Source organism: Mastigoproctus giganteus, chromosome 1, assembly GCF_048544385.1.
Source record: "Mastigoproctus giganteus isolate SK-2022 chromosome 1, ASM4854438v1, whole genome shotgun sequence".
NCBI lineage: Eukaryota > Metazoa > Arthropoda > Arachnida > Uropygi > Thelyphonidae > Mastigoproctus > Mastigoproctus giganteus.
The window spans coordinates 209,572,213-209,599,719 of NC_143575.1; the positions used below are offsets into that span (position 1 = coordinate 209,572,213).

The 27,507-nt window shown below is 40.2% G+C and overlaps 1 protein-coding gene across 2 annotated transcripts in view; it reads left to right on the forward strand.

The window, feature by feature from the left end:
- Positions 1–6,225: 6,225 nt before the first annotated feature.
- LOC150091487 (INO80 complex subunit B) overlaps positions 6,226–27,507 on the forward strand; it is a 53,929-nt gene continuing 32,647 nt past the window's right edge. For both annotated transcript variants that reach the window (XM_090384172.1, XM_090384173.1), the window contains exon 1: positions 6,226–6,627. In XM_090384172.1, coding sequence (XP_090240298.1) covers positions 6,588–6,627 — 40 coding nt within the window. In that variant the 5' untranslated portion in view covers positions 6,226–6,587. The remainder of the gene's footprint in view (positions 6,628–27,507) is intronic.

Genomic DNA, 27,507 nt, shown 5'->3' on the forward strand with positions numbered 1-27,507 from the left:
ATCTAAACATCCCCCCCCCGTAACTTGAATTTATGTCCCCTAGTTCTAGCATCATTTATAATCTTGAAAATTTCGTCCTCATTCATTTTACTGATGCCTCTCAGAGCCTTAAACACTTCAATCACATCTCCTCTAAAGTGTCTAGTTTCCAAACTCTGCAACCCACATATTCGAAGTCTTTCTTCATAAGGACGCCCTTTTGCCGATCTCACCAGGCGAGTTATATTTACCCGTCTTTGCACCCTTTCAAGAAGCTCGATGTCTTTCTTTAGGTGCGGTCTCCATAATTGAACACGGTATTCCAAGTGTGGTCTAACATAAGCCTTATATAATGGGATTATCACGTCCCTATCTCTACTTGCAAACGTTCCATAGATCATCGATAGGACACCATCGGCCTTCCTTGCAACCTGTTTACAATGCTCAGAGACTTTCATGTCTGACCGTAATGTTACACCCAAGTCCCCTTCCTCCAGTACTGGGTTTAGTTGAAGTCCACCAAGTGAATAAGTTATTTTGGGATTACTGTTTCCCAGGTGTAATACCTTACACGTTGTTGGATTAAAGCATAGCTGCCATTTTTCTGACCATTCCTGAAGTCTATCTAGGTCTCTCTGGAGAAGCTCAGCTTGACAGTGATCATTAACTACTCTACCAATTTTAACATCAGCTGCAAATTTAGACATCACGCCCTCTATCCCTTCATCAATGTCGTTTGTGAAAATTAAAAACAACAGTGGCCCTAATACTGATCCTTGGGGAACCCCACTTCTTACATCAACCTAATCTGAGGAATAGCCATTTATCACAACCCTCTGCCCCCTGCCCTGAAGCCATCCTTCTATCCACCTAAGGATTTTCCCAGTGATTCCAACCTGTTCCAGCTTATAAAGCAACCGCTCATGTGGGACTGAGTCAAAAGCTTTGCTGAAATCTAAATAAACAATGTCGAAATTATTCCCTAAATTGAGCTCGTGAGTGACCCTTTCGAAATAGCGAACCAGATTTGTTAAACATGATTTTCCCTTTACAAAACCATGCTGAGTATCCTTGAGAATTTCAATTCGATTTGCCTATAATGATTTTAAGAAGAGCCAGTTCAGAATTTACTTAACAGGTATAGATAATGGATACTTAGCAGATATATAACTACAGTGTGTCCAAAAAATGTATACGCACTTTATCAGCTCATAACTCAGTAACCTTTTTTCTTTTCCAGTTGCAAGTTGGTGGTGGTGAAGACCAGACTTATATTTGAAAAGCGAAAATTTGTGTTGAAGTAGTATTGGAAGTCGCAAAATATCAACGAAGTCCAGAGACAGTTTAGGAGTGAATACCACAATGAGCCACAAACGCGTCTCCCAATTTCGCTTATTCGTGATAACGTTTAAGCGGATGGCACTGTGCGAAATGTACACAGGCAAGATCAGGGAGACCTCGCACATCCACGGGCTCCACGAGGGCTGGAAATTTTCCGACAAACACCAAGGAAATCTGTCCGACAAGCTACTCGTGAAATGGCAATCCCCTAATCAAGTGTGCATAACATTTTAAAGCGTGCAAAATGTAAAAAGGTAAATTCCAAGATTAGTGCAGGCCATGAATGAAGATGATCCTGATCGTATGGTTTTATTTCGCGAGTTGTTTTAAAAAAATCCAAACTATTATATTAGTCCACCCGAATAATTACATTCATCTGCCATGCTGTGTGTCTCTTATGCTAATTGCGTGTGTTCTATGGTCGATTTGTTTGTTTTGCTGGACAAAAAAACCCTAATTTCTGGGGGAGAAACCTTGCTATCTATTCCTGAGACCGACTAACTCAGCCATGGAGTGAAAAAAAGCCCATTAAAATTCCTCGCGTTATCGACGGGATTCGAGCCGGGTCCTTTTCTACCTGGTGTGGGGAGGACGGTGGAGGAGGAGGGACCACGCGCACCGACGCTCTGTTAGCCTATAAGATCGTTTGGAGTGATGTGGCAGCATTCAAGTTGAATGGTACAATTAATGGCCACATTTTTTCTTACTGGACAACCGAGAATACACATGTTACTGAGAAACAAAATATGAATTTACCGGGCACTACAGTGTCGTGTGAATTATCATCCTTGGGTTTGATTGGACCATTCTTTTTTGATGCAACTGTTACTGGTGCTGTTTACCTCAACTTGCTTCAGAAATCAATCAATCAAAACTTTTCCAAACAGATGTATTGGACGAAGAGGCAGTGTTGAGTTCTCTCCGCGTTCTTCAGATCTAACGTTATTGGATTTTTATTTATGGGGATACTTCAAAGATAAATTTTATGTCACAAAATCCGCAACAATCGCTGAATTATGGCAAGCTATTGAAGCATAATGTGCAGCAATATCAAGAGATATTTTAGGTAATGTATGCAATTCAGTTTCTCGACGATGTCAACAATGCCTCGATGAGAATGGCGTACAATTTGAAGACTGGCGTTAATGCATATTTTTTTCTCACATTTTTTTCTTCATTTTAAAATTATAAAATTGAATAATGAAAATAAGCACAGAAGTTATTAACAATCCAAGTGTGTATACATTTTTTTTGACACCCTGTATAGATAATACGTCAGAGGTATATATCAAAGCCACGAGTTGTGATTAAATTTAAAAGGTTTACAATTCTGTCCAGACACAAAAGATGGGAATACATTACGAGAGATTTTTTTGGCCGAGGGGAAATTGTGTCAGGGTCATGAGTTTAAATTTTTTGCAGCATGGTCTGCGCATGTTAACAGAAGAGGCTTTTTTACAGAGATGGAATAACCTAAGTAGAAGGCGAGCAAGAACATTTGCTGATGCTATGGTGACTGAGCAGAGAGGCGGGATGGGACATGTCTAGTTCGGGGGATCACGAACAATAATAGCTTAACGAAGTCGCAAGCAGAGGTAAAATTGATTCTTGTTCTGCTCAAGTTGGAGTCCCCTCTGGTAACAGAGTGGTTATAATCACCAACCTTCCCAAACCGGGTGAAAAAGACCCCCAGTTTGAATCCGTCCATGACGTAAGGAACTTTAATCGGCCTTTTTCACTCCTTAGCTGAGTTTGTCAGTCTCAGACGTGGATAACAAGGTTTTTAGCCCAGCAAAATAATTTTAGGATGGTCCTAATATGACTGTTTTTGCTTTCAGTTGGACATGCACCATCCTGGCAAACAAGATGAGCGGTTACTGTGCTGACTTTGGAAGTCTCATGGGAATAGCAAATATATTGTATATGGGCTGTGTTAGGGTAACTAAGGACAAGACAATCACACGTACAGATGCTTGCACATTAATTGCTTGGAGTATAGTAAATGAATTTAATGAAGTTGAAGTATTGGTTAAGGTTTCAAATGTAGACAAGCAGGAATATCTGAAACGTGGTACCAACTGGATCGATGCAGAATTTAAATATGGTGGGCAATGTGTACAGAAAGGACAGGAGGGAATTATATTCCTGGTTATGAAGCACATAAAGTCTAAGACCTGCACCGAGTAGAAGTGATTGTCCAATTAATGATGAGTCAGTTTGGTGTGACATAAGCACAAGGAATACAAATATGAGAGTAGGAGTATGTTACAGGCTAAACAGATATAATGACTATAATAAGCAAATCTACAGATAAATAAAATGGGCAAGTAGATCAGAATTCTTTATAACTTTCCAAAGATTGACTAGAACATAAGGGCTGTCACTCACAGTGTAGCAGAAATTTTCTGGATTTATTGGGTGACTGCTTTCTGTAGCAGCATGTTAGAGAGGCAACAAGAGAAAACAAGTTGTTCTTCTGTTGCAAAGGCCACAGAAGAACAACTGGATAGAAACCAAGACCATTATTTGTCTTGATTTGATGCGTTTTTGCAATCCAGTCCATGAAAATTGTATTCTTTTTCTAGTTCATATAATTTATACTCTGCACTAGGAGCACTTAATATCGAACTAGCTGATCGAATACTAAACCAGTTTAATTCACATATTGGATTATTTGGGTTTCTTGGTGCAAGCAATTCGTTCTTTTTTTAAATCCGATGATTATTTTCAAGGCAGTTTGGTTTCCCCCATCTCATATACTATCTCACTGTATATGAGATGGGGAAAACCCTCGGTGTCGTCTGACAAACAACACGCTTTACTGTATATCTGTTTAAAATGGTGAAATTTTTAATGGAAATTAAATGATATTGATTGACTGACTTCTGCTGAGAACTCGGATTTTTCATCCTGTAATGCCAGCTAACTTAGTACGCATCAGAACTCCCTAAAAAATAGCTCATAAAGGCTACTCCCGTCACTGACAGTCTTCCTTGATTTCGATGACCGAAATTGAACTCAGGCCATTTCAATTCGATTTGAGAGAGTAGCACCATCACGCATTACGCTATAGGAACGAACGCAGAGTTATTGATTATAAATGTCACACTAGAGTCACTTGGAACATTAGCTTAACTACCCAAGTGTATTTTGCGAGGGTAGCACAGTGGTATCGTCACCGTCCTCCCCACACCGGGTGGAAAATGTCCGGCTTGGAATCCCCTCGATGACGCGAGTAACTTTAGTGACTTTTTTCACTCCGTGGCTGAGTTAGTCGGTCTCAGGCGTAGATAGCAAGGTCTCCCCCCCCCCCAGAAACGAGTTTTTTCGTCCAGCAAAACAGGCAAATCGACCAGAGAACACACCCAATTTACAGACACGAATACGGATTAATGTAATCATTTACGGGTAACCCTAATATAATAATTTAATTAATTTTTTTTAACCAAGTGTATTATGTGCGTGAATTGCTGTGTTCTCTGGTCGATTTGCCTGTTTTGCTGGACGAAAAACTCAAGTTTTTGTTGGAAAAAACCATGCCAGCTATTATGCCCTCAGCTAGTCGCCTAAGACCGACTCACTGAGGCACGGAGTGAAAAAAAAGCCCAAAAAGCTCCTCTCGTCATTGACGAGATTCGAACCTGAGCCTTTTCTACCCCGTGTAGGAAGGACGGTGATGATACCACCGTGCTACACGCGCAGTTTTTTGTAATAAGGTTTTGGGAGCATCGGCAACTAAGGGAATATCGCTCTGTATATACTGTTTGTAAATTGCGTGTGTTCTGGGGTCGATTTTCTGTTTGCTGGACGAAAAACCCGAGTTGCGGGAAAATAAAACCATGCTGCTGTCGCCTGAGACCGACTAACATTTAGAGTGACGGGATGGGTGAAATGGGAATTTTTTTTCTTCTTTTTTTTGGCTGATGCTGTATAAGCTTGTTTTCTTGCCTCATATGCCTCAATTAATGCCACATTGTGGAAAAATGCGTCAGCTGTTTTTTTTGGGACTAACTCAGCCACATTGTGAAAAATGCCCGTCAAAATTCCTCCTGTTATCGAACGGATTCGAACTAAGGTTTTTCCATGTGGTTTTTGGGGAAGACGGCGATTCTACCAACTGTGCTACCAACGAGAGTACTGCTTAGTGCAAACGAATCGCGAATATATGGCTGCTACGTAAATTGGTGTAGAAATCTGTATTGTTATTGTAATAGGGTTTTAAGAGCATCGGCAAATAAGGCTATACTTCTCCGTATATACTGTCTGTGAATTTCGTGTGTTCTATGATCGATTTTCTGTTTGCTGGAAGAAAGATCCCACTTGCCAGGCGAAAAAACCGTGCTCCTTCCGCCTGAGACCGACTAATTCGGCTACGTTGTGAAAAAGTCCCATAAATTCCTCACGCCATCGACGAGACACGAACTCGGGTATTTTCCACCCGGTGTGGGGAGGACGGCATTCTACCAACTGTGTTACCCACGAGGGCATAAATCTTTAATGGCTAACACAGATGACTTCATTTTTTGATTTACTTTACTATTATGCATAATAAATTATTATCTGTTGTAGCAGATGTTGAATCAATAAACGTTATTTTATTATTATTGGTTTCTTTAAATATTTGAAACGTTATCCATATAATAAATCTTGCTTATAAAAGTGGGTCTTACGATTTAAGAAATTATATTTCAGTCCCAAAAGTGTCAGCGATTATTTCCAGATGTAATTACTGCACAACATTGAAACAAAAAATTATCACTTACGAAATGCGTGTATAACTTAAAATTTTACATATAATTTCGAAATAAAAGTGTGCAGTTGGCAAAAGCAAAACTACAATTTCTGTCTCCCGTCTATGTTTACTGACAGGTGACGCTTCTGCTTTTCATCAACCATGCCCAACCGTTTGAGCTATTCGGTGGCGTATTTGCGATGTGGTTTTAAGCCACTGATTGTTAACAAAATATCTTTGTGGGATGGTTCGCTCGAATATGTTTCTTCTGAGAACCGAATGAGGGCGCTGATCATCAAAACATGATGTCCGTTGTCAAGGCGTTTACTGGATATTCGTGTTTTAAATCGAATTCTTGGGTTCTGTGTTTACAGTGAATGTGAATATTAACCGTATTTTTATACGGTTAATGGAAGAAGGCCTTGTTTCTACTTAAACCGAGATTAGTTTATTTTTTATATACATTTTTGTACAGTATGGCTTCTTACTATCTGAATATTTTCTGTTACTTCTAAACGAGAATATTATTTTTTGAATGCCGAAAAGAAAAGAACCAAGTTCTGAGGAAGTAATAGGTAAGTAAAATAATACCGTTGAACAAGTTTGCAAGTTAAATAAATAGTATGAAATAAATGTATCAAACCTTTGTTATGTACAAATAAAATAAGACTCAACCTTGTTATATTAGAAAAAAAATTAATTTGTACAGTGCACAAGTATAATATAATTGGAATTACAGAGTATTGAATGTAATTACATAGTTTGGGGCTTGTTTCCCAAAAATATTACATTAGCAGAGGCATACGATGCAAGAAAGCAAGATTTTGCAGCATCAGCCAAAAAAAAAAAAAAAAAAGAAAACCTTCCCATTTCACCTCTCCATTCATTCCAAATGTATGCCCAGCATAGCTTTAAATTTATTTAGGCTATCAACTTCCACAACAAAAGATGGAAGTCTGTTCCACCAATCAACTACCTGCTGGTTAAAGGCAAATTTCTGCACATCTATTCTACAACTGTCTTTCCTCAGTTTGAATCTGTGCCCCCTCAGGTTCTTAATCTGAACAAGAGGAAGAATCCCATTAGCATTCAGCTTGCTCAACCCATTCCAGGCCTTATACACCTCAATCAGATCACCTTGCAGGTACCTACTCTCCAGTTGCTGCAATTTGCAGTTTATTGTTATTTTAATCGTTTCCTGGCGCAGTATAACCTTAGTTGTTTTTGCGCCATTAAACCCAAAATCAAATCAAAATGCAATTTGCAGAACTTAAGCCTTTCTTGGTAAGAGCCACCCTTTGTTCCCCCTCACCAATCTTGTTGCCCTTCTTTGTACTCATTCTAGCAACTCTACATCCTTCCTAAAATGAGGCCTCCAGACCTGTACACAGTACTCTAAGTGTGGCCTGAACATTGCCTTGTATAACGAGATAATCACCTCCCTGTCCCTGCTAGCAAAATTCCTATATATCATCGACAAGACTGTGACCTGCACTGTTCAGCAAATTTCATATTTGACTGCGCAATTACCCCCAGGTCTCTTTCACTTTCCACTTCCCTGAGTGTAGTACCACACAGTTGTTACGTTTCTCTTTGGTTATTGCCACCCATATGCAGTACTTTGCATTTTCAATGTTCAACTAGGCAGAATGCGCTGGTCCCAAAGGAACTAGTAGTTGTTGGTGACTCTATTGTCAGGGAAACGGGGAACATGCTTTGTAAAAAGGATAGGTGGAACAGGACCAGCGTATGCCTGCCAGGGGCAAAGGTTGATGACGTAGAGCAGATATCATCTTTTAAGGGCACAAAAGGTGATATAGTTGTACACGTTGGCACTAATGATATCAAGAGTAGGAGACCGGCAGAATTGCTTAACAAGTACAGGTCACTGTTGAAAAAAAGCCGTGAAATAGAGTTGAATTTGAAAGTGTCTGCAATTCTGCCCAGACACGATAGGAGGGAGTATATGATGAGAGCCTTGTCGATCAGTTCGGCCCTGGAAAGATTGTGCAAGGCTCAAGGGGTAGAATTTTTTTCAGCCTGGACTGTACTTGTTAACAGGAGAGATTGCTTCTACAGGGATGGGATACACTTAAATAGAAAGGGTGCAAGAATATTTGCTGATGCTATCGAGGCAGTGTTAGGTGGGTCGGAAAACTGCTAGCTTGGGGGGATACAAGGACGAATAGATTAACAGTAGCCACTGGTAGAGGTGAAAGAGATTCTTGCACTGCTTCTATTGGAATGAGCAGAAGCCTGAAAAACAAGATGCAGGATATTTCTGAGACTGCTGGGAGTCATTGCGGTACAAGTAAACACATGGGTTGTGTTAGGGTAGCTAAGAATAGAAATAGGTGCATGTATACTTGCGTGTACACCAATGCTAGGAGTTTGGTAAATAAATTTGATGAATTTGAGGTATTGCTCAAAACATCCAAGGCAGATATTGTTGGGATATCAGAGACGTGGTGTCACACAGATATAAGGAATGCAGAACTGGAGTTTGGGGAGTACAACATCTACAGAAAGGATAGACTGGATAGGAAGGGAGGAGGGGTTATGCTATTAGTTAAGAAATACATAAAATCCAAGCAAGTGAAGCCAGTGGACAGTGCAGTGTCGAATCAGTTTGGTGTGACATAAGCATTGGGAGATCAAAATTGAGAGTAGGAGTGTGCTATAGGCCTAATAACTCTGATGAGTATAATAAGATACTGTACAGGGAAATAGAGTGGGCCAGTAAATCAGAGAGTCTTATAATGGGAGATTTTAATTTCCCAGATATTGACTGGAATTTGGGGACTGTTCAATCACACACTAGCAAGGCTTTTGTGGATTTATTGGATGATTGTTTTCTACATCAGCATGTTCAGGAGGCAACTAGAGGGAAGAATACTCTTGATTTGATTATCAGCAGTGATTCTTCATGCATTAAGAATCTGCAGATAAATGAACCACTAGGTGGCAGTGATCACAGTGTGCTGAAGTGGGATTTACTCAAAGAGGTAACTACCATTAGGGGTAAAGGGAAGGGTTATTGCTTTCGTAAAGGCGACTACGATGGACTGAGACAGTATTTAAATTCTATACAGTGGGACCAACTGATGATGTTACCAACAGCAAATGCAAAATGGGAAGCATTCAAAGAACTTATCTTGGAAGCTACTAGGCTATACATACCAACTAAGAAATATTGTTCAAGGTTTAGGCCTAAATGGATGTCAGATGAACTGATGAGGCATATGGCAGAGAAGAAACATGCATGGGATACATACAAATTAACATATGACACAGAAGCCTATGATAGATACAAGTTGATCTGTAACCAAGTTACAAAGGAGGTTAGGCAGGCGAAGGCAGATTACGAGAAATCTTTGGCAAGGGACGCAAAGAAAAACAGCAAAGAGTTCTTTACTTATGTAAACTCTAGAAGGAAGGGGATGAATCAAATTGGTCCACTTGATATCGATGGGTCAAGTGTTGATGATCCTGCTCAGGTAGCTAACAAACTAAATGAATATTTTGCATCGACATTCACACATGAGGAGTTATTTAGCAAGGGGAAAGCCAGAGGTGTATTCAACTCTAGCAGCAAGCTAGAGAATCTTGTAATAACTGAGAGTAAAGTGGAGGAGAAATTGTTGAAGATAAACACAAGAAAGGCACCCGGGGTGGATGGAATCTATCCAGTTATATTAAAGGAGGCAGCAAAGGAAGTAAGCAAACCCTTAGCCATAATTATGAGAGCTTCCTTGGACTCAGGAGAAGTACCCATGGACTGGAGATGTGCAAATGTGACCCCAGTTCACAAAGGAGGATCAAAGGCTGACACAAGTAATTATAGACCTGTGAGTTTAACTTCGGTTCCAGGAAAATTAATGGAGGCACTAGTTAAAGAAGCACTGCAGGATCATTTAGACAAGACTTCAGCTATAGCTCAGACACAGCATGGTTTTGTTAAGGAGAAGTCTTGCCTGACCAATTTGATTGGATACTATGATGCAGTCACAAAAGAACTGGATGCAGGGAATAACTTTGATATTATATACTTGGATCTTAGAAAGGCTTTTGATACTGTTGCACATGGAAGACTGCTGCACAAATTAGAGCAGTGTGGCACTGGAGGCAAATTGCTGCTGTGGATAAAGGGGTGGCTGAGGGGGAGAAGACAGAGAGTGGTAATCAATGGACACTGCTCGTCGTGGACTAATGTTATTAGTGGAGTCCCTCAGGGCTCAGTGTTGGGTCCATTATTGTTTTCTGTATTCATAAATGATATTGATGATGGTATATCAAGCTTAATGTCGAAGTTTTCAGACGATACAAAGGTAGGCAGGGTTGTCAAGGACACTACTGACACTATGCTGCTGCAACAGGATCTGGAAAGGTTGAGCAGATGGGCTGAAAGGTGGTAAATGAAGTTTAACATTGACAAATGTAAAGTACTACACATGGGAAACAGCAACCCCAGAGCAACGTATCAACTCTGTTCTGCTACACTGACAGTGGTAGAGAATGAAAGGGACCTGGGGGTGGTTGTGCAGGCAAATATGAAGTTCTCTGAGCAGTGCAGACGGGCTGCAAGAGTAGCTCATGGTGTATTGTCAATGATATATAGGAATTTTTCTAGCAGGGATAAGGAGGTGATTATTCCCTTGTATAAGGCAATGGTTAGGCCACACCTAGAGTACTCTATACAGGTCTGGAGTCCTCATTTCAATAAGGATGTAGAGCTGCTGGAACGAGTACAGAGAAGGGCAACAAGATTAGTGAATGGAACAAAGGGGTGCTCTTATGAAGAAAGGCTTAAGTTTTGCAAATTACAGTGTCTGGAGACTAGGCACCAGCGAGGTGATCTGATAGAAGTGTATAAATCCTTGAATGGTTTGAACATGCTCAATGCTGATGGGATTCTTCCTCTCGCTCAGAATAATCACCTGAGAGGGCATAAATTCAAATAGAGGAAAGACAGATGTAGGATAGACGTGCGGAAATTTGCCTTTAGCCAGCGGGTGGTTGTTGGTGGAACAGACATCCATTCCTTGTCGTGGAAGTTGATAGCCTAAATAAGTTTAAGGCTCAGTTGGACAGATATTTCGAACGAACAGAGGGGTGAAGTGGAAGTGTTTTTTTTTTTTTTTTTTTTTTTTTTGGCTGATGCTGCACAAGCTTGCTTTCTTGCATCAAATGCCTCTACTAATGCTAATGCTAACTTCAGTTGCCACTTTTCAGCCCATTGGCCCAACTTATCTAGATCCATTTGGAGTAGCATACTGTCTTTACTGTTGTTAATAACCTTGCCAAACTTTGTATCATCTGCAAACTTGGACATTAAACCTGATATACCTTCATCAATATCATTGATAAATATACAAAACAACAATGGGCCCAACACTGAACCCTGGGGAACTCCACTAATAACATTTACCCATGAAGAGCAGTGTCCGTTGATTACTACTCTCTGTCGTTTTCCACTCAACCATCCCTTTATCCATTGTAGCAACTTACCCTCAATGCCCTACCTCTCCAATTTGTGCAGCAGTCTTCCATGTGCAACAGTATCAAAAGCTTTCCTGAAATCCAAGTATATGATATCAAAATTATTTTTGTAATTCTGTTCCTTAGTGACCACATCATAGTATGCAATAAAATTGGTCAGACAAGACCTCCCTTTAACAAACCCATGCTGTCTCTTAACTATTACTGCAGTCTTGTCTAGATGATCCTGCAATGCTTCTTTAACCAGTGATTCTGTTAGTTTCTTCGGAACACAAGTTAAACTAACAGGTCTATAGTTAACTGTGTCTCCTTTTGACCCCCTTTGTGAATTGGTGATACCTTTTCACACCTCCAGTCCATGGGGACCTCCCCTGAGTCCAAGAAAGCTCTCATAATTATGGCTAAGGGTTTGCTTACTTCCTTTGCTGCCTCCTTTAATATAACTTTAATATAATATAACCTCATTTAATATAGATCCCATCCACCCCAGGTGCATTTTTTTATGTTTAACTTCAACAATTTCTCTTACACTTTGCTCTCAGTTATTACAAAATCACTTAGCTTCCTGGTAGAGTTTGATAAAGTTCTGGCACTCCCATCATTGAATAACTCCTCATGTTTGAATGTTGATGCAAAATATTCATGAATTCATGATTCTGCTCAGCTGCCTGAGCAGAATCAACAACAGTTGAACCATCGATATCAAGTGGGCCAATCTGATTCATCCCTTTCCTTCTAGAGTTTACACAAATACAGAACTCTTTGCTGTTTTTCTTTGCCTGCCTAAACTCCATTGTGACTTGGTTACAGACCAGCTTATATCTATCATAGGCTTCCGTGTCACCTGTTAATTTATATGTATCCTATGCATTTTTTCTTCTCTGACAAATGCCTCATAAGTTCATCTGACATCCATTTAGGCCTAAACCTTGAACATTATTTCTTAGTTGGTATAAAAAGCCTAATAGCTTCCAAGATTAATTCTTTGAATGCTTCCCGTTTTGAATTTGCTGTTGGTAACATCCTCAGTTGGTCCTACCGTATAGAATTTAAATACTGTCTCAGACCACTATAGTCACCTTTACAAAAGCAAAAACCCTTCCCTTTACCCCTGATGGTAGTTGGCTCTCTGAGTAAATCTTACTTCAGCACACTGTGATCACTGCCACCTAGTGGTTCCTTTACCTGCAGATTCTTAATGCATGAAGAATCACTACTGATAATCAGATGAAGAGTTTAATCCCAGGGGCTCACATCTGGTGAGTATGGGCTTGGCACACCCGGGGTCCTGAGCTGGATATCACCATACTTCTCTTTCTTGGTGATTCCCTTCTACTTCTGACTCTCTCGGAGTACTTCAGAAATTTTTTTTTTGGCTGGTGCACCATAATCCTCAGGCTTCCCCTTCACCATATGACTAATAATAATACACCACCCGAAGTCAGCAGTGGAGAGACTAACAATAGCTTGGAAAGAGGGAGGAAGGGGCCTGATAGAACAACAGAAAACAGCGATAGTTAACCTGAAAGATTACTTTGAGAACAGCACAGCACCACTCCACCAGCCCATAAGGAAGATGGATAAGTGGTATACCCCACTCAACCTAAGTGTGGAACCCCATCCCACCCAGATGGTACAAGAAACAAAGTTAGAAAGATGGGCAAAGAAGACACTACAATGACTTCCATCAAGATCACATCGATAACATTGCTTCCAATGCATGGCTCAAAAGCGGGATGCTCTTCCCCGAGACTGAAGGATTCATGCTGGCCATCCAAGACCAGGTAATCAACACCAGAAACTATAGAAAATACATCGCAAAGGGGCACCTCCGTAGCCAGGTGGGCAGGAGGAGCAGTGCGTAGCACACGCTTCTTGATTAGACCGGGGTTCGTGCCCACCAAATACGGAGGATGCGGAAAGGTCAGGGAATGACCACCTCATATCCCCCCGGAGCAAGATGGCCTTAGTTGCTAATGCTCCTAAAAACCAAACAACAACAACACAAAGGAGCCCAGAATGTCAGATAACACTGTCGATGATGATACCTGGCCCCAGAAACGATCCAACACATCACTGCGGGGTGCAAGGTGATCACCCAGACTGAGTACACTCATAGACATGACCAGGTAGCCAGGATAATACATCAGAAGCTAGCGAGGAAATACCAGTTGACCAAAGAAAGTGTACCATACTACAAGTGCGAACCCCAGGCAGTACTAGAGACCCGAACCCACAACCTGTCCTGGAACCGCACCATAATAACGGATAAGACCATCTCGCACAACAGACTGGACATAACCATTGTGGACTACATGGAAAAGGCTACCTACCTGATTGACATAGCAGTGCCCAAACACTAGCAATGTCCAGAAAACTCATGAGGAAAAAATTAGAAAGTACACGAACCTGAGACATGAGGTCAAGGAGATGTGGCATATGAAGAAGATGTGGCACCATCCCGATCATCGTGTCAACCACCAGTATGGTGCCAAAGACTCTACATAGCAGCCTAGCAGCAATAGGTCTCCCAGAGAACACCTACAAGGAACTCCAGAAAGTCGCAATCCTGAACACCTGTAGGATAGTCAGAGATTTCCTCGACCAACAGTAACACCAGACATTACAACCACCCTGTGTACTTGGTAGCAGTACCCATCACAGAGTGGAATCCTCCAATCAGGGAAAAATATAAGTGCAACAATAATAATAATAATTTATCATTATAGTTGCCTCCCGAACATGCTGCTGTAGAAAACAATCATCCAATAAATCCACAAAAGCCTTTCTAGTGTGTGAGTGGCCAACCCACAAATTCCAGTCATTATCTGGGGAATTAAAATTCCCCATTATAAGACACTCTGATTTACTGGTCCACTCTATTTCTCTGTACAGTTATTTATTGGAGGTCGGTAGGTGGCGTGGGCACTGTGAAGCGATTGTTTTAAGTTCTCCTGATTGTCACTCGATTTTTATAGTATAAGTGAATGTTAAAAAGGTTCTCACATGTTATAGTGCAACGGCCAAATGGTTCTACCTCTCCCAAGGTGAGTATCTCCTGGGTCCGTTTATTCTAACTCTTTCAAATTGTGTGCAAGTTAAATCGAACCAGGCACGTTCTGCAGTGGAAGATAGTCATTTTCAGCAGTTTGGATTTTTGCCTACTGGATTGCAGCCCCATCAAGGTCAGAGAGGAGTGATAATCCCCCCCCCCCCCAGGTGAAGTCAAAGTAAACGTTATAAGAGAGTCCTGCCGTAGGGTGAAGCGACATACAGCGTTAGTCACAAAGCCCTTGCACAGTGCCTAATGGAAAAGGTGGCTTCGTGTTGCTGGAAAGCTTTGACGATCCTCCCCCATACATATTTCTGTCGTCCAAAATGTCGGATTATAGTGCTTCAGTAGCCGAGTTGACTGGAGAATTGACTTTCTCTGAAGTTCCAGATACCAGTTTCAAGGAACCTCCAGCTATGATGGAAAAGACACAAAAATTTCCCCCTATTCAAGGACCTTTAAATTCTACTCATACGTTTAATGATTCTCAAGATTGTGAACAAACTGGTAGTGCAGCTATTCTTGACTATCTTTTTGGATTAAAAGCAAATATGCCTGATGTTTTTATAGAGGGCTCTACTGTGACACCTCTTATGTTTGTTGAGATGTCCAAAAATTGGAACAATATGGAAAGGTTAGTGATAGATCTAACTATAGAGAATGAAAAGTTGAGAACAAAATTAAATAATCTTAATATTTAGAGGAAACAACAAAATGTCTTGCCAACCCTTTTGGCTCCCACCTGTGCGGGTGTGGTTGCCTTAGGCACTGGCAAACAATCTCAGAGTGAAGTTAACTTACCGGATGTTGAAACAAAGTACGTACTCTTAGTTAAAGCAAATGCAGATAGTAATTGTAAAACCAGTGAGGAAGTTAAAGCTGAAATTTCTAAAAGTCTTAAACCTGAATTTAAAAAATTAAAGATTAAATCGATAAGAAAAATAAGAGAAAAGGGAGTTCTAATCGAAACTGATAACAGCAAGGATCTAAATAAACTTAAATCCTGCCCTAAGTTCAAGGAGTTAAAATTTTATGTGGATTCCCTTAAAAATTAAATCCAACTGTCATAATATATGACATACCTAAAGATGTCAGTGACTGATTTTCTGGAGGACTTATTCAATAAAAACCTTGTGGCTCATGGGATTTCCCAGGAAGATTTCAAGTCTATTAAGGTTCGTTTTAAAATCAGGTCTCGGAACAAAAACAATCAACATTGGGTTCTTGAGATCCCAAATAAAATTAGGAAAGCGTTTTTGGCTTCAAATAGCAAGGTTTTTATCGGATGGTCTGTCCATGGTATGAAGGATTTTTTCACAGCATCACGCTGTTTTAAATGTCTTAGCTACGGACACTCGGCTAAAAACTGCCACCAGTCTGAGTTTACCTGCGGACATTGCGGTGACCTGGGTCATCAAATTCAAGACTGTCCTAAAATGGAGGAACCTGCTGTTTGCCCAAATTGTCGGCTTAGGAGGAATGCACACCATTCCTTCAAGGATGTTAAGTCCCCTGAATTTGTGAAAGCCCAAGAAGCAACAAAAATTCGGACCGACATTACCTAACTCTGGAATGTCTTGTGTATATACTTTACAGTTAAATTGTCAACGATCTTTATCGGTTTTAAGTGATCTTTCTAAGTTAATGGTCCAACACAAATTTCAACTTTTAGGGTTACAAGAACTGTATTCTTATAAGGGTGTGGTCAAGGGCCTCCCTCTCAGATGTCGCATTATTTCTTCAAACCCTGTTACGGTCGGTGACTGGGGTAACGCCACTACCAGGATTTGGGCCGCCCTGGTGGTTGCTGACCCCCTCATTACTGTAACAAAAATTTCTAGTCTCTGTTCCACACATGCTGCATGTGCATGCTTGGAAGGCTGTTTTGGAAAAAAATGATGTGGTTTCTCTGTATGCTCAATGTAGTCAGGCCGGGCAGGCTATAGAGCCATTTCTAAATTACACGGAAGACGTTTTGATCTGTTTATCTGGTTTTCCTGTAATTTTTATGATGAATGCTAATGCTCACTCCCAGCTTTGGAATAGCCCTACTACAGACTCTAAAGGTGAACTTTTGGAGGAGCTTATTCAGTCCAATAACCTCACTCTGTGGAATACCCCAGGCCATCCACCTACTTTTGTTTCCTCTGTGGGTCAATCTTATATTGACATTACCCTTTAAAACTCTACTCTTGGTTATGGCATTTCCAACTGGCTTAGCCATACTTTGTGGTGCTCGAGCAACCACAATGTCATCACTTTTATGATCAGTCTAAGCAACAATCCTAGGGTTATCAGGTGCTGTTTTGACTTCCCGTGGTTTAAGACAAAACACATCGCTTGGAATATCTTTGATGTAAAGGTTCATGAGCTTATTTCAGAAGAAATAATTGTCCAACTTGGCTTGCTTCCTGCTGATATGCAGGTTTCTATGGTTCAAGAGATTCTGATCACTGTCTGTGAGTCCACTCTAAAAAAGAAAAAAAGGAAAATGAATAGTGTTTCACGGTGGACCCCAAATCTCACGATTCTCAGAAGAAACAAAATGCTCGTCGTAATTTTCAGAGAGCAAAGAGAGCTAACAGGCCCAGAGATGAGATTGACAGATTTGGTGAGTTGTATAAATCCAATAGGAATTATTTCAATACCATTTTCCAAGAGAAGAAACTTGCCTGGGCAAGCTTTGTTCAGCATAACATAAATGAAGATCCGTGGGATTACCCTACACCCTACAAACTTGTTACTAAAAAGGTTCATCCCGGCGATGTTCTTTCTTCTATTATTGTAAATGGTAAGGAAACCTTGGACTGGAGTTTGTCAGTTAATGCCATCTTGGACGGCTTGCTCCATGAGGACACTGCCTCTTATGAAAACACCATCCAAATCACAAGATTAGATCATTTATCGTACAGGCGCCTCCGTAGCCAGGTGGGAAGGAGCAGCAGTGCATAGCACACGCTTCTTGATTAGACCGAGGTTCAAGCCCTTTATCACCAAATACGGAGGATGCGGAAAGCTCAGGGAATGACCACCGCATATCCCGGAACAATATGGCCTTAGTTGCTAATGCTCCTAAAAACCAAATAACAAAACAACATTTATCATACCAAGGGCCCCGAACTGAAGCTCCTTTTACGGATACTGAGCTGGAATCTGCTATCTCAACCATAAGGGATGGTAAATGTCCTGGACAGGATCTCCTCAAGGTTTCTGTACTTAAAAGATTTTGGAAAAATTGCCCATTAATTATATTAAATCTTTTGAATGCTTGTCTGTCTTTGGGATTATTCCCACTGGCTTGGAAACAGGCTAGACTTAAACTTTTGCTTAAGTCCTTTGACAAACCCTCCAATGATCCGGCCTTTTACAGTCCCATTGCACTGTTGCCCATCATGGCAAAGCCTTGGAAAAATCAATTGTTTCTCGTCTTCTAAATTACTATTTAGACAGAAACCTAAGTTCCCCACTTCAATTTGACGTTACACGTGGAAGGTCTTCTCTTCTGTTGATGCTATTTGTCAGGTTTTGAGTTCTGTTCAAAATTCCAATTCTAAATATGGCCTCGGTCTCTTTGTTGATTTCAAAGGGGCATTCGACACTGTTTGGTGGCCGAGTGTCCTGGCGAGGTCCAGAGAGGCTGGGGTCTCAGCTCCTATTTACCATCTCCTTTCAAATTACTTTGATTCTCGCAGCATCACAGTTTCCTCAGGATTCTGCTCTGTCACCAGATCTGTTTCTAGGGGCTGCCCTCAGGGATCTGTTCTTGGCCCTTTGTGCTGGAACATGGTTGTTGAAAGGTGGCTCTCGGTTGATCGAGACAACATCCTTCAGACAGCTTATGCAGATGACCTTGCTATTCTGATTTTTGGTAATTCCCGCCGAGAGCTCGAGTGCAAAGCAAATGAAGTTCTAGAGGACTTGAATATCTGGTGTCAAACACATAAACTTCAAATCTCGACTAATAAAACAAAACAGATGTTGTTAAAGGGCTCTCTTGATGTGAATATACCACCTGTTATTAAGTTGAATGGAGAAATGATTAGGTGTACTCGGCAGCATAAATACTTAGAATTTATTTTGATAACTGTCTTAATTTTAATTAACATGCAAAATATGTACTTCAGAAAATAAAAGCTATGACCTATAAAATTATTAAGATTACCAGGACTACTTTTGGCGTAAAGAAATCTTCCATTAAATTATACTACTCTTGTATATTTATACCAATTGTGTGTTATACGGCTGGGGCCTGGCAATACAGAATCGGTAACTCCCTTGTTCAAAAATATCTTACTCAAGCACAAAGATTCTTTCTTCTCGCTGTAAGTAGAGCTTGTCGAACTGTCTCTACAGCTGCTCTCCAGGTCCTCAGTCATCAACTGCCAAACCAATATGAAGTAATGTTACATTATCTTTTATATTGTAGAAGAAAAAAACGTTCCTGCGATTGTAAATGTTATAACATATAATACTGAACTACAAGAAAATGTAGACATTAAAAGAATGAGAAATGAACGTTGTAGAGCATGGAAAAATACCTGGTCTACTTCTACCTTGGGTAGGGAGACCTTTAGGTTTTTTCCCAAGATTGCTGATTATGATAAAAAAATGGACTGGTTCAATCCTGGCTTATATGTTACGTTTCTATATACTGTTATGGCAGTCTTAACTCTAAATTTTTCTCATTCGGATTAAGTAACACTCCTCTCTGCAGTTGTGGTGCTCAAGAAACTGTTGAGTACCTCGTCTTTCATTGTCCTCTGTGTGATGATTTAAGACTGGACTTTCAACTTCTCACAAATGTATTCAATTGCTCTGAAATGCCCAGACTAGTTACCTGTCCTGAGTATTATGCCACTTTCTCCATCTATGTGGAGAAAATGTTTAAACGGAACAAAAGAATTCTTACTCCTGAGTTCAGTAAAATACTCACCTAATGTTAATTGATAGAAAAATACCGCTGTCTGTCGGTTAGTTGGAAAGATTTTACTGATTTTTTTTTTTTTTTTTTTTTTAACTTTAGATGGAAGGGTTTAGGGCCCTTTTTATTTTTTTGGAAACCAGAAATTGTAACCATTCTTTTGAAGTATAAATCTTTGTAACAATCAGCTGGTTGTTGGGGACACTCCTACTCAATTTTGCTTTCCCAGTGCTTATGTCACACCAAACTGACTTACACTGCACTGACTGGCCATGTCGACTGGCTGGCTTTTGGGTTTCTTAACCAATAGCATAACCCCTCTTCCCTTCCTATCCTGTCTATCCTTCCTGTACACATTGTACTCCCCAAATTCCAGTTCTTCATTCCTTATATCTGTGTGACACCACGTCTCTGTTATCCCAACAATATATGCCTTTGAAGTTTTGACCAACACCTCAAATTTATCAAATTTATTTACCAAACTCCTGGCATCGGTGTGCACACAAATATACATGCACCTGTTTTTATTCTTAGCTACCCTAACACAACCCATCTATTTACTTGTTCCGCAATGACTCCCAGCAGTCTCTGGAATTCCCTGCACCTTGTTTTCCAGACTGTTGCTCATTTCAATAGAAGCAGTGCAAGAATCACTTTCAACTCTGCCAGTGGCTACTGTTAATCTGTTAGTCAGTGTATCCCCCCAAGCTAGCAGGTTTCCGACCCACCTAACTCTACCTCGATAGCATCAGCAAATATTCTTGCACCCTTTCTATTTAAGTGTATCCCATCCCTGTAGAAGCAGTCTCTCCTGTTAACAAGCACAGACCAGGCTGAGAAAAATTCTACCCCGTGAGCCTTGCACAATCTCTCCAGGACCGAATTGATCGACGAGGCTCTCATCATATACTCCCTCCTATCGTGTCTGGGCAGAATTGCAGACACTTTCAGATTCAACTCTAACTTGCGGCTTTTTTTCAATCTTTCGGGACTAGAACCTATATATTGATACTGTTGCTACAACTATATAATAGCAACTATCCATTCAGTGGTATCTAGTCCCCATTATATGAGAATAGCAGGATATTGATGTTTGGAACATATATTGGATTATCCAATTAAAGTACAGGGTGAGTCAAAAGTTGTGTGATCCAAAATGAAAAAGCTAATCTCTCTTGTCTTGGTAACTGTGCATGATTCTTAAAAAAAAAAAAAAACTATACCAGTGGCACTGTTGATCTATATAAGTATGCTGAACAGTGGTTTTAAAGTTACAATTACACAAACTTAATCATCCTAGTTTACTTGTGATTATGATGCCTAAACGACGTATTCCCTATTTTAATGTGTTTTTAGAATAATTATATTTTTGTTCAAAATTGTATGTAAACATCAAAGCAGAATTTTAAGGCCCCATGTAGAACGAAATAAATTAGATCGTGTAATCCATATTCATGAAACAGGTTGTGTTTATAACAAAATGTAACTGGATGCCCTTCATTGCTAAGCAAAGAAAAACTTGAATCTGTTAATCAATGTTTATTACTGTTTCCCAAAAGTGATTGGTCCTCTCTTCTTTGAGAACACAGTTGATACAATTATATACCAAGATTTAATACGCTCGTTTATTAGGCACATTACACATATGTATGCTAATGTGCTAGTCATCTTCAACATATCTATCTGCATGTAATAAATCAGCTGCTGTGGATGAATGTTCATGAAATTTTATATTTGGCCTTTTAAAAAGATTTTTCAGGCCATACAGATAGGCTATTGTATATCCTAGCTGAAGCATTAGATGTTATGTGTGGTGCCATACACTAACTGGAGGAATCAAGTGGCAATAGAGTAGCTTCACAAAAATGAAATGCCTTCAGTTTGCACATAAAAGTTATTGCTTTTTTTATATAAATTATATATTACTACTATCAATATTCACATTGTGTCACATAACTGTCACATTGTGTATTTGTGGAAGAGGTAAATCCCTTAGCTTGTTTGGTCAGACAAAATAAAGTTTGTGACCCCTAGTGTATTTTTATTATTTATAGAAGAGAGTGGAGTGATTAAAATCTGATATATAGTATGTAGTTCATAAATATAGTGATCTATGTAAAACAAATTAACAGTACACTGAACATTGTGAACTACAGTTATTGGAACTATATTAGTATTTAAAAATATTGGCGAACTGTGACAGGTGATAACAGGTTTAAAATTACTGGGAAAATGTCAAGTAAAACTGGTAAGGCTTTTGCGGATGAATTTGGAATTGCTGTGCAGGGTGTTGGTAATAGACCTAAGCAGAACTGTTCATCAAGAAAGAAGAGGAATAAAAAGAATGGGAGAGGAAGTCACCAGAATAATCAGTTGTCTGCAGCTGTTAGTCAAGTGCATGTTCATGAGACAGATAATTGCACATTAATAATAGCTCTTCTTTGCTTGATCATAGTTTGAGGTGTGATGGATCTGCAGAACACTTCATGCAAAAATGGAATATGACAGATGTCAGTACTGATAATAATAGTAGGAATGGTGAACTCAACTTGGGTACACGTTTTGAATTCTTGGAGTCGAGTGGTGAAGAGTATGAGGAGAAGAATGATAAGACTGATGTCTATGGGTCAGATGTTGCAGCTTCTTTGCCTGACCCAAAGCTAGAACATATGATATCACTTGCATCAGGTGGTGTAGTGAGGATAGATTTGGATGGTGATGTTAAAAAAGGGCCACTAGGGGTATAAGTAGCTGGAGTCAGTGGCATAAAAGCTTTGAGTTTAGTTTGTGGATTTGGGAAAGGAAGCAAAATTGTATCAGACTGTTGACCTTGATGATCGTGTTTCAATTCTATTAAGAGACTTGAATAACATGAAACTTAAGGAGTTGCTATGTACTTTAAATAAGGACATGAAGTTATTGCATCATATTGAATTAGGTGATAAGGATATTTTGGTTCAAGGGCTGCAAGATAGATGGAATTTATTGATGAGCTTTGCATATGGACTATTTCCATTTTGGGAGAACAGGATCCAATGTATTAAACAGTTGTGGAAGGTCACACTAATGGAAATGTATCCCAGAAGTTTACGGATGGAAAAATAAAGTCAAGTAATTTGAAGTCTACTTGTTTGGAAGAAAATACGACTGACTTGGGACAGGATAGGAAGAATCATCAGATTGGTAGGGGTGCTTTTGTATATGAAGAACCTATTGCAGGGTCTGAATTGCCCTATTTACAGCTGTAGATAGAACATGTAGATTTTGTGGCAACAGCATCCATAGAGTCTACAGTGGCGGACAAAAAAACTGCATCACTTGTGAATTTTGCAAATAATGTGTTTTGCGCTGCATTGTGGAAATGTTCGAAATGCATTTGTTTGATGGGATATACACTGATGAGCCAAAACATTATGACCACCTAACTATTTTAAAATGTTGTTCCTCCACGTGCAGCCAGAACAGCTCATACCCGTCGAGGCATGGAGGCTACAAGATTTCTAAATGTGTCTGGTATCTGGTACCAACACGTAACCAGCAGATCCTTTAACTCCTGTAAGGTCCGTGGTTGAGACGATGCAGATCGGAGTTGCTGTTCCAACACAAACCACAGATGCTCAATGGGATTGATGTCTGGGGAATTTGGAGGCCAGGGCAATACCTGGAAGTCTTCCTCATGTTCCACGAACCAGTCTCGAACAATCCGGGCAGTATGCCGTGGCACATTATCCTGCTGAAAGACGGCACTGCCAGAGGGGAAGACAGTTGCAGTGAAAGGGTGTACCTGGTCAGCAATGATGTTTAGGTAAGTGGTAGATGTCAGAGTGCCTGGCACATGGATGACTGGACCCAGGGTATCCCAGCATGACACTGCTGCCACTGGCTTGTTTTTGTCCCATGGTGCATCCAGGTGCCATCACTTCCCCAGGTAAACGACGCACATGTACCCAGCAGTCCACACGGTACAACAGGAAACGTGAGTCATCCAACCAAACAACCTTCTTCCAATCACTCAAGATCCAGTTTCGGTGCTTGCGTGCCCATTGTGGGTGCTGTCGCCGGTGAACTGTGGTTAGCATTGGCACTCGGAGCAGCCTGCAGCTATGCAGGCCAATTTTCAGCTGGGTCCAAGTACTGTGTGTTGTGACACATTACTACTGTCACCAGCATTACAATTACCAGTTAGTTGTGCCACAGTCGTCCTTCTGTTGCCATGTGCCATCCGGGAGACCCTTCGCTCACTTCGAGCATCAATGTGCCATGGTCGTCCAACACCTCGCCGGCGGTTCTTGGGTTTTCCCTCCTTGGACCACTTTCGGTAGGTACTAACCATGGCTGACCGTGAGCACCCCACCAGCCGTGCCGTTTTGGATATGCACTGACCCAGTCGTCTGGCCATTACAATTTGGCCTTTGTCAGACTCGCTTAAGTCCGCTGCCTTTCCCATCTGAAGAACAAGAGTAACACTGATTAACGGGGCTCAGTATCAGGTGTATTTTGTACTGTGTCCCGACCTGTACAAGTGCCGTAGTTCACATGCAGTTGCTTTGATTTCCATGACTCGCTGGTCATAATGTTTTGGCTCATTAGTGTATATCTCTGTGAATGAAATCCAATAAAAAGATTCCACCTATATACCTAATTGCCATAAATATCTTCAAAAAAGGGTAAAATGTGTATTTAATGGAAATATGAGAAATCATGCAAATGGCAATCATGACAACCAAACATACATTTCATTGCATTTACGTGTGCAAACTGAAATGACAAGTTTAACGTAATAGTATTATGTACTGTACATTAGCAAAATATATCCTCAATATTTTGTTATTAATTCTCGAGTTGCAGTTACAGCCTTGCAATGATCTGGCATAGGGTTAGTCAACTTCTGGATATACAGTTGCCCAGTTTCATGGTACCACACCCTTACAATGCTCTCCTGCAGCTGAACCTTGTTGGCTTCTTCTGAGCAATTTTGGACGACATTATGTACCAGCAATTTTCATTAGGGTTCAAATGTGGACTGTTGCTAGGCCAGTCCAACACTGTAATGCCAGCATTTCTGAGTTATGACTGCACCTTAAGGAAGAAAAATGAGGGAAAATATTGGTGTAAGTACGTTTTAAGCCTTGTGAGACAAAAAGACAAACTCATCATTAAATCTAATTAGCATAAAATTTACCAATTTTGCTGTGTGGCAAGGTGCCGAGTCCTGTTGAAAAATGCAGTTTTGGACGTCTTTGTGGCGATCTCTAATAATGGGTTTCAGGCACTCCTCCAAAGTAGCAATGTAGGTTTCTGCATTCACCGTTCCTTTAATAAACATAATTCACCCCACCCTTTTGTTTGTTATACATCCCCAGACAATCTGCCCGCCGGGGAACTTTATAGTTGGTGTTATGCAGTCAGGATGGTATGTCTCCGATTTTCGTCTTCTGACATATGGCTTCCCATTCGAGCCATTCAGCAATGTACCATTGCTCATTTTTCCATGAAACATGCATTTTAGCCTAAGCAAGTCGGTTCTTCCTCATTTGTTGGGTCAACAAAGGCTTCTTTTTGGGCCAATAGGCATGCAGACCACATTCTGAAAGCTGTCTTTGGATAGTTCGTGTGCACCTGTTTCAACACCAGAGGCCATCTCAAAGTCCAGTTTTAGATCAGGAGCACTAGCATGGTGATTACGAAGACATAGCCATCTCAAATATCAATCTTGGGAAGGTATAGTCAATCTCTTAATGGCTTGATCCAGGTCCTCTCATCATATCACCAGTTTCACGCTTTAATTTTTGCACCCGGGATACTGTTGACTGGTGGCAGCCTATTTTATCAGCTATAGCATGGGCAGAAAGCCCTTTCTGGGATAGAGCAACAGCTACACCTTTTTTTCTTGGTGTCAACTGAACATATGGAGCCATGTTTACACCTCCGTAAAGCAGGATACTAATGAGTGTGTATACCCTTCCAACGCCGTATTTATAGAAATGGCTGATGCAGTACCTTTTCTTTGCGACAAACAAAATGACTGTAATCAAACAATATCTTATACGTTTCACTACAAACGTTACTTTTTTAAGACCACTGTAAGTTGTCACAGCATATTATGAGGGAAACTTTAAAAAGGAATGAATATTCTTTACAAACAGGTCAGGTAGATAAGATCCTTCCCCCTACAATTAATGAATTTGGGAGTTCTGTACAACAGGATAGTAATGATATGGATCATAGCTTAACAGATTGTATGGAAGGGGTTAAGTACTGCAAAAACCTTGGGAGGTGCATTATGGCCACAGAAGCCTATGCACCAACTACCAAAAAAAAAAAAAAAAAAAAAAAAGGAAGGGGTTAATGCTTGGGTTGTGTCTCATAGAGAAAGAAAGCTACAAAACTGAACCGTATTTATGATTACAACTATGATAAAAAGACCATATTGGGTGAACATTTCATGAAGTTGACAAATAGTAGAATAGCTGTGGAAAGTTTGGATGTGTGTAGAGTTTTATCTGATGATTGCAGTTAATTGTTAAGAATGTTGAAAGTTATCAGAGTACAGGATCATGGAGGAGGTTAAGTTTTTGTGGAGGTAGGAACTCTAAAAGCTGTGCAATTGTTGGAGTCTAGTGTGTGTTTGAAGGATTTGGGATTTTCTGTATAAAAAATATCTTGGCCATTCCTTGCATTATCTTTGATCTGGGCAAAGGATTTCATAAGTGGAACTGTTGCGAGAGCTTTATGAATAAAATTTGTCAGCGGTTGGCATGTTGAAGAGTGACTTTGGTAAAGAATGTAAAGTTTCTTTCTCGAGGATAAATAATGCTAATGAGTGTAGCAATTGGATTTTGACTGCTCCTTCTAGAGAGAGGAACAAATTTGAGTGTTCTGGATGTGTGTTTATGGGTAGTTATAGTTATCAGCTTAGAAGATATTACCTGACAACAATGCACTACCATTGTCTAAAGCAGCGATTTCCAAACTGGGAGGCACGAACTAGTGCAAAAGGAGGTGCGAAAAGTTTAACAGAAATGTAATTTTCATAACATAACATATATAAATAAAAAAATATACACATGAGTTTAATAAACAAAAGCAAACCTTCAAAAAAATAGTTTCTGTTCCATCAAATGCATTGCTAGCATCGTACCAAGTTTCTTACAGAATCGCGAAATGTGAAAAACCACACACAATAGGAGATTGTGTGTGGTTTTTCGGCAAACACTCTAGTTTTGCCGAAGAACCTAGAAATTGCATAATTATGGATGTTTTACTTCAAGGGAGGCACTGGGAAAATTTTACAGGTCAAGGGAGGCGTGGGCTCAGAAAGTTTGGGAAACGCTGGTCTAAGGTATGGTCATATGCAGGATGTCATTCAAAGAAACAAACTTGTTCACGTTGTGTAATAGATGGCTACTCTTACACTGAATGTATGAAAATGAATACTGACCCAACCTGTGCTAGTTGATTGGCTGTGTGTGTCGCTGTGTGACACACTCAGTGCAGTGTTTTGTGTTCACTGTTTTGGAAGGCCTGGCTTATGTTAAAGGAAGGACAGACTCTTTTTACTGAGTTGAAACGGATGTCATAGGAATTGCTGGTATATGTACTCCATTTTTCCTGTTAATTTCTTCTTTTTACATTGTGTTTCTTTCCTGTTTTTCTTTTAGCTATTACTATCTTCTCTTTTCTTCTTCTGCATACTCACATTGCTATAAGTATGTTAACACTGGATATGTTGAATATATTCATATATTATTACCTGTGCTAGATGGCAGATCGCTGGCCCAGCTCCCTGTACTAGGGTTGGTAACTGGTTTGTTGCAGCTTGCTGGGGTGGACCAAGTGAAGTGGCCAGTCATACATTATGAACAACAGAACCCAACCCAACACCACACTATGATACACATACACCACTGTACTGACTGGCCTTTATCTGTATGGTATCTATATATAATAATGCAGAAATGCCATAGGTTGGCTGGGGCTGCA